The sequence below is a fragment of the Ochotona princeps genome, chromosome 4 (assembly GCF_030435755.1).
Source record: "Ochotona princeps isolate mOchPri1 chromosome 4, mOchPri1.hap1, whole genome shotgun sequence".
Lineage (NCBI taxonomy): Eukaryota > Metazoa > Chordata > Mammalia > Lagomorpha > Ochotonidae > Ochotona > Ochotona princeps.
Genome location: NC_080835.1, coordinates 3717197 through 3725658, shown reverse-complemented (window position 1 = coordinate 3725658; position 8462 = coordinate 3717197). Strand labels below are relative to the sequence as shown.

The 8462-nt window shown below is 59.8% G+C and overlaps 1 protein-coding gene across 1 annotated transcript; it reads left to right on the top strand.

Annotated features, from left to right (window-relative positions):
- Positions 1-1572: 1572 nt before the first annotated feature.
- Positions 1573-7801, top strand: ANKRD13D (ankyrin repeat domain 13D). Its single transcript, XM_058664146.1, is given in 12 exon segments — positions 1573-1662; positions 1992-2127; positions 2203-2276; positions 2846-2891; positions 5456-5520; positions 5803-5882; positions 6011-6109; positions 6166-6258; positions 6974-7131; positions 7182-7309; positions 7409-7542; positions 7606-7801. Coding segments are annotated over 12 exon segments (1299 nt in total).
- The last annotated feature ends 661 nt before the right edge of the window (positions 7802-8462 follow it).

Below are 8462 nucleotides of genomic sequence, written 5' to 3'. Positions count from 1 at the left end.
CTGCTTGCCTTGGAGTCTTCTTGCACCTGGGGACTGACGCTGGGCTGGGGCCGAGGCAGGGGACCCTCCCTTTAGCTCTGGCCTCGCTGTACGGCTTCCACAGCCTCTTGGAGGGGCCGGTCCCCTGTACCAGGCACCTCACCTTCACACTCCCTGTCCTGCAGGCCCTGGATAGGTGCCTGCCTGCTCTGATGGGCTGATGGGCCGGGCACATGAGAGTGGGGACATTTCAGGTTGCAGGGGGACCACAGTGGGGGCCCTGAACACCAGTCTTGGCTGAGCACAGAACTGGGATTCGGGGGAGGGGGCAGTGCCATGGTGGCTGTGAATGAGGGGACAGGCCACCTGCACCTCACTGGGCTGTGGTGGAGTCGGGCAGGCCGTTGTGTGCCAGAGGTCCACGATAGGGCACCAGGGATGGCACAGGTGTCCAGGAAGAGAGGTTAAGAGTCCATGCAGGACAGGGTGAAGCAGAGGGTACCTGGGATGGAACAGGGCAAAGCAGGTGCTCAGCCAGGCAGAACCCCAGCAGGGACAGTGGGCCCGTGGGAAAGGACTGAGAAGATGCCACGGGGTCATGGTCTGTGGGTTCAGGAGCCGCTGGGCGTGGGTCCTATTCTGAGGGTGGGGGCAGGGAGCCTGGCTGAGGCCAGCGGAGGCCAGCTGAGCCTGTTGGATGCTCAGTCCCCAGGGTGGGAGTGCAAAGGGGTCCCACCCGGCAGAGGAGCCACCTGGCCCAAGGACTCCGACTCAAGGCCCCTTTCAAAGCTGCAACCAAGGGGTCGAGGGTCCAATGGTCAGCCTGCGCAGGGCCGGTGGCAGCTCCCAGACACAGGCTGGGGCCCCTGGGGATCGGAGCTAGCCTGCCTGCACCCTAGTTCCGGTGGCGTGGGTGGGGGCGGAGGTCCGATTTCGAAACTCTCCAGCGCTGGCCTCAAAGTGCAGCCTCTACGAGTAGCACAGCGGGCCCCACGCCCCTGACCCAACGCTCCCATTGCGGAACCCCAGGGAACTGTCTTCCCTCACTGCTAGCCCCCTGCTCGCACGGGGGTCCTGGGAGCAGGTGCTGCACGCACTACCAGCCCGGAGGCTCTGCGCCGCGTTCATCGCAGCACTCGGGCGGGGATGATGAGGCCGTTGGGGTACCAGCCGCCCCCAGGCCCTCACAGGAAGGCACGGTCGGTGTTTGCGTAGGTCCAACTCAAGTTCCCCGGCGGCAACCACGGCAGCACCACCACCGCACGCACGCGCACTGGTGCGCCCCGCCCCGTCCCCGTGCCCCCTCCTTCCCCTTCCGGACCCACAAGGAAAGCGGGGTGTCAGAGCCGGGCCTGGGGCGCCTCCTGCAGGCCGCCCCCCGTGCAGGTCCCGCTCGCCCGTGGCCCAGCGGCCCAGCATGGCCCAGCAGCGCCGCCTGGCCACGCCGGGCGCTCGCAGACCTGGGGCGCCGTTGCCAGGGGTGCGGGTGGCGAGGGGGCGCATGGCCCGGGCCCGGCGCAGCCGTTGCTGCTGCAGCCACCTCAGGGGGCACCGTGGGCACTGTTGGGGTGCCGCCGGCAAGGGAGATCCAGCATGGCCGGCCCGGGCCGCACCTTCCCACTGCACCGGCTCGTCTGGGCGAACCAATAGCGTGAACTGGAGGTGGCGCTGCACAGCCGCCAGGTGAGGCCCGCTGGGCACTGGGTCCCCACCCCCAAGGCTGTGGTCCTCCGCGCCCGGGCCACCCTCCCCTGCTCAGTTCGGACACCTGCTTCTGGCGCTCCAGCGCCGTCCCTGTCCCAACACAGTGCATTAAGTCCCTGAACGTGGTGTGTCCTCCTCCGGCTGATAGCAAGTGCGCGACTCCAAACCCTGTATATCCAGCACCCCTGTGCCCCCCCCACCCCCGTGCCACCTCTCTGGCCTGACTGCCTGCCCTCCTCTTCCTCCTCGCCCACGGTGAGCTGTGGCCCACCAGCCCTTGCTCTGACGCACCTCCTGTCTACCCCCAGCACAACACTGAGCAGAAAGACCCCCTGGGGTGCGCACACCGGAGCTGGCTGTGTCCCTGGGGTAACCTGGAATCCAACAGGGTCCTGCTTTGGCACAATGCCCACATGGGCAAGGAGAGCTGGCAGAGCTGGGCAGGTGTGCGGGCGACATGCTTCCCCTTGGGTCTGACTGGCTGGCAAGGTCCCCTTGGGCTAGCCTGGTGCCCCCCAGTCCTGCAGGAGTCCATCAGCACAGGGGACCAAGAGATGGCACAGCTGGTGCTGCCAGAGCAGAACTTTCAGAGAGCCACCTGAAAGTGCCTCAATAAACTCCACCAGGTATAGGGGAGGTGCAGGGGTGGACCTGGTCCCCCCTCCACACACACACAGGCATACACGGGAGGGGCATCCTGTAGCACCTGCTCACCTGGCCACTTCTGGCAAAGTTTATCTGTGTCTTGACCCTGGCCCACATCCACTCCCCCGTCTACAGGGCCCAGGAAAATCTCCCCAGCCCAAAAGGAGGCTCTGATGGTGATGATCTTAGTCGAGCTGAAAGGGGGATTAGGCTGGGGACATGCTTTAAGCCTGGACCCAAAAGAGCTTGCTCCTCCTCTCCCCCTGCCCCTGCCAGCCTGCGGGGGGGCACATGCACGCACACACACACACGCAGCCTGGCTTGTGTGCTCATGTTTCCCTCCCACCGACAGATCTGGAGGGGGGTCCTTGTGTCTCCCTCCCACACCAGTTTATAGCCAGGTCATGCCATACACCTGCTGTTTTAGGGTTCCGCCCAGCCCCACCCTCCTGGACTGGGTCTGGCTGGGGTGAGGGCACAGCTGGATGAACAACCACGTTCCCTCTCTCTCTCCCAGGCTCCGGATTTCTGTATGGAGATGAAGTGGGAATTCGCCAGCTGGGGTGAGACCAATGTGTTCCCAGGGCCACAGGGGGTGAGGGGACTGGGAGGAGGACACCTTGATGACCCCCAGCACACACACACCCACACAGTGCTTCTGGTGCCCAGGATTTGCCGAGTGCTGTGTGCTGTGTGTGGAATAGTGCAGAGCCTGTGAGTGGACACCACTCTGCAGGGTCTCATGGCTGAGGTTTGCATTTCCTTCCTCTTCCTACTTTTTTTTTTTCAAGATTTATTTTTATTGGAAAGACACATTTGCAGAGAGAGAAAAGGATCTCGTACCTCTTGGTTCACTCCCCAAGTGACCACAATGGCCGGAGCTGAGCCAATCCAGAGCTGGGAGCCAGGAGCTTCTTCCAGGTCTCCCACATGGGTGCAGGGACCAAGGCTTTGGGCCGTCCTCGACTGCTTTCCCAGAACACAAGCAGGGAGCTGGAAAAAAAATGGAACAGCCAGGACACAAACTGGCACCCACATGGGATCCTAGCATTTGCAAGGCAAGGCTTTAACCACTGAGCCATTGCACCAGGCCCATATCAGTTGATTTTAGATATTGAACCAACTTTGTATTCCTGGGATAACAGTCTGTAGTTCTCTTTTGTTGTCTTTTTTTTTTTAAGATTTATTTTATTTTTATTGAACAGTCAGATATATAGAGAGGAGGATGTCTTTTTTTAAGGTTTATTTTTTTATTATTGTCAAAGTGTATTTATTAATAATTCTATCATGTACAGTATTCTTGCTGGGATGTAAAGAGGTTTATTTTTGAGGCCGGCGCGGTGGCCTAGTGGCTAAAATCCTTGCCTTGAATGCCCCGGGATCCCACATGAGCACCAGTTCTAATCCCAGTAGCTCCACTTCTCATCCAGCTCCCTGCTTGTGACCTGAAAAGCAGTTGTGGACGGCCCAAGGCTTTGGGACCCTCACGTGCGTGGGAGACCCGGAAGAAGCTCCTGGCTTTAGATCAGCTCAGCTCTGACATTGTGGCCGCTTAGGGAGTGAACCAGTGGACAGAGGATCTTCCTCTCTGTCTCTCCTCTCTGTACATCTGTTTTCCAATAAAAATAAATAAAAAATTTTTAAAAAGAATTGGCTTTTGATTTTATTGATTCCATTGATTTTACTCATGCTTATTTTTTGAAGATTTCTTTGTTGGAAAAGCAGAATTTTATATATATTCTGGAGACATCTTCTGCTTGTTAGCTAACTCCCCAAATAGCCAGAGCGGAGCCAGTCCAAAGCCAGGAGCTTCTTTCAAGTCTCCCGAGTGGGCACCAGGGGTCTAAGCACTGGGGCCGAGCTCGACTGCTTTCTCAGGCCATAGGCAGGGAGCTGGATTACAAGTGGAGCTGGCTCGAATTGAGCCAGTGCCCATATGGGAGACTGGCACTGCAGGTGGCAGTTGAAGTGGCCACACTGCAGCACCAGCCCTGAGATCTTTCTTCTCAATGTGAGTATTCACAGTATAAATGTCCCCTGAAACTCAGCTTCCGCTGCGTCCTGTAAATCCTGACGTGCTGTGTCTTCATGTGAGGCTCTTGCTGCCTTCTCCTTTGACGGACTTTCTGGAGCCCCTGGCTAGTATTTGGGTGTCCATGGTTCACCTTTCACAGAGTTATGAATTTCCATTTTGTTTCTCTTGTGGCTGATTGCTAACTTTGCTCCTCCTGGTTGGAAAGGACTGCGTGCCAGGCACCTATGCCTTTCTCATCCTAGAGGTTCCTTTGGCATCCCCCACAGGCAGTGCAGGGGAGTGAGTGTCCCCTGTTGGGCCGAGAGTTCGAGGCCCAGGTGTGGACTGCAGTCAGCTGCTGGCCATGCCAGTGTGCACCTCTCTCTGTCCGGCCACTGTCACCTCTTGCTCTGTGTGTGGCCCTGCAGCTGTTTAGGAAGCCAGCGGATTTGCATACCTGCATTCACAATTTTTTACCGTGGGAAATTTCAAGTATTTATGAAAGAACACGCACTGACGTATCATCCAACGTCGACATTTATCGATGTCCCCTCAGGGACCCGAGGGACCTGCTGTCCTTCCCGTCCCCCACCCGCTGATGTTGCATCTCAACAGGGAAGCCTTCCACAGGTGCCTCCAGCACAGATAAGCTTTCTTTTCTTATTTTGGAAACTTTGTTTCAAAGCCAGATTTGGAAGAGAGAAAGAAGGACATCCTGTTTGCTGCTCACCCTCCAATGGCTGCAAGGCGCAGACCTGAGCTAGTGTGACTCCCCTGGGGTCATTTCATTGATTTCCATGTGGGCAGGGGCCCAGGGACTTGAGCCATGTGGCCTTCCCCAGTGCCTTAGCAGGGAGCTGCACCCTAACAGCGGCTCCCAGACGGAACCTGCCTTTGATTTTTTTTTTTTTTTTTTTGAGAGGCCCCAATAGCCGGAGCTGAGCCAATCTGAAGGCAGGAGTCAGGAGCTGCTTCTAGCTTGTCCAGGTACCACTTCAGCCTAGAGAGTCCTGGAGTTGGGCAGCCAGGACAGGTGGGAGGGACAGGGTGGGACTGGGCTATGGAAAACAAGTGTTTAAGCCATGCCCCACACCTTGTCCTGGTCTGTTTCAGAAACAAGTGCCGTATCTGTGGGGTGGCGGTCAAAGATGGAGACTGTCAGAGGTGGCGGTGAGAGGGTGGGAGTACATGAGGGCTGGCAAGGTGCAGGCGCTTGGCTCCGCCCTTCCGCCTCATCCCTGAATGCGGAGGGAGAGACCCTGTGTGTCTCTGGGAAGGCCTGGGACCTAACTCTTGGCCCCACCCTGAGCTGTTGCTTGCCCAGGTTCAGCCCTTCATGACCCCCTTGCCTGGGGGGGCAGATCTTGTCTGTCCCTGGGGATGGGAAGGTCCTGACTGCAGAGCCCATGTGTGGGGAGCACGCTGTGGCTGCCAGCTCCCTGTGTTGCCCCCGCTCCCAGGTCTACGGTGCTACCAATGTGGACCTGGTGACACGCACTTGCACACAGCACCTGTCGGATCAGGACAAATTGAGAAGCAAAGATAAACGCAAGTACGCTGCCTGTTGCCTGGTCGCCCCTGCCCCGGGCTGGGGTGTTGGGTTCCACTGTTCTCATCTGCCCCCAAGGCCAGGGCTCTGAACCCTCATTGGCTCCGTTCCCCATGTGTAGGGAACAAGACTCCACTGCAGTCCCTGCAGATGGCCCAGCAACACTCCTTACACCCTCGGGTGAGCCAGGCGGCGCCAGGGCTGGCAGGGTGCCGGATGTACGTCCTGGGAGTTGAGTGCCACCCTATGATCCCCGCAGGTGTCCCTACATTAGGGCCGCCAGCCCAACCAAGCCCACAGGCATTTCCCCCAAGGAGTACTTGGACCCCAGCTTCAGCCCCATTGAGGTGTCCAGCAGAGTACAGAGGTGAGACCTACAACTGCCCCCACTACACCCACCAGGGCACCTGCTGACTCCAGTTGGGCCTGTGCCCGGGTAGCCAGGGCCCTCTTCACGCACCCCACTTCTCCCTGGACTGGGTGGTCCACAGCCCAGCCTGGCCAGTAAACCAGGATCACTTTGATGAGCGGGTGTCTGGCTGGCCATGTGGGGTTGTGATTCTGACTACTGAGCACCGGGGTGGGGGGCATGCAGCACTCTCCCCACCACAAGGCAAAGCTCATTTCCCTCCCTGTGGAACAAGAAGTCACACACTTGCCCGCCACCCCCACGAGTTCCTGGTGTGTGGGTGTCAGCGTCTACAGTGGACAGGCACTCTCCTGGCCTGCTCATGTGCGTCCTCGTGGTCACCCCGTGCTGCGGCCGGCATTCTGGCCCCGGCAGTGCCTGTGACAGTGAACATGGGGCAGAGTGTGAGGCGCCAGGCCGAGGAGGGAGCCCGGGAGGGGTGCTGGGAAGGGGCCCAGTGAGAAGCCTCAGCTTGGCTCCCGACTTCCTCTTCCAGACCAAATGAACAGGCCCGGACCCCCCTGAGCAGTCAGGGCCGGGGGTGTGGGGCAACTGAGTGGACAAGGGGAAGGAAGGTACAAATGTGGGCAGGCGAGCCTGGGTGGCTACAGTGAACCCCTCATGGAGGCGGGCAGCCAGCAGCCCCTGACCCTGTGCTGAGGTTGTGGGGCAGGTTCTGGGCAACGTTATGGCTGAGCGAGGAGCACCCACTATCCCTGGGTGGCCAGGCCACACCCATCATTGACCTCATGGCCATCACCAATGCCCACTTTGCCAAACTATGTGACTTCATCAAGCTATGCCTCCCACCAGGCTTTCCCGTCAAGATCGGTGAGTGGGCAGACCAGGGTGGGGACCCCTGAGGTCCACCGGGCTGCAAGTGGTCAGCCCTGGCCATCTTCTGTTGCACAATGCCCACACCACCTTCTGTAACCTATGCGGCTGCGACGAGCGGCTGAGCTCCGTGTGGGCGCCGGCCTCCAGCCCACCCACAGCAGGTGCAGGTACTGCAGGGAGGCCAAGCGGGGCCATGCAGCTGTGGCCCCTTCCTATGCTCCCTGAAGCGGAGTGGGAGTGTCCCCACTTTCCATGCTGTCCGCGTGGCGAGCCCTTTCCGTGTGAGGTGGACCCCACCGTGTCTGAGGTGCCTGTGGGGTACAGCATGCTGGGCACGGATCGGAGCGAGCCCCTGTGTGAGGATGACAACAAGCTACTGCACAGAGACCGAGCAGGTGGGCTGTGGTGGGGGTGGGGGGGCAGGTGGCAGGACGAGGGCTGACTGCTGTAGCCGTGCCTGCCTGGCAGGACCCAGGGGACCATCTGGACTCTGCTGCCAGTGCAGGTGACTGTCTGGGAAGCACTGAGCAACACACGGCTGGACGCCCAGCCCCTGCCCCAGGCTGTGGCTACGAGGAGCAGCTGGAGCAGTGAGGCCCTCTCAGGACCCATGGGACTTCTGCAACCACCTACTCTTCCGGGGCCCATGGGGACACTGCCTTGAGCCAACACTTTGTCTTGTGTGACAGTGGGTCACTGGGAGGTGCCAGCCCCAGGAGCAGGTCAGCCCTCTCCCAAGGCTACCACCAAGGCTGGCCTGAGGGCCAGAGCCAAACCCTCCTGTCTCTTCTGGTCCTCCATCCTCCACCCGCACCTGCCCATCACCCCCTCGGCTTCCTCTGCCCACCCACCCAGCTGCCACCGGATCCTTGTGCCCTACCTGTCACCTCGGCTTGACAGGTCACTCCAGGAAAGCCTGCAGCTGTCCACGGGGCCCAGGGAACCTGCATCCCCCCCAGAAGACACCCCCGACCCTGGCCCTGGCCCAGGCCCTGCCGACCTTTGAGGAGCAGCTTTGCTCAGGAGCAGGAGGACCGGCAGCGGGTCCAGCAGCTGTGGCTCACCAAGCACTGAGCTCAGGCCCGGATCCCTGGAGATGAGTTAGGGCGCCTGTTCCTGCCTGCTTTTGCAAACTGTTTATTTGTAAACTGCTGTTGCAATGGCAGCAGCGTTGGGAGACTGGAGCCCTGCCGGCGGGCAGTGAGCAAAGACAGAAAGACTGCTGGCGGTGGGCTGCAGCGGGGCGGGCATGGGCAGACCTGCCGGGCCTTGAATCTCCCTGATGTCTCTAAGCCTCAATTTGTTCAGCAGCACGTCCAGGAGCT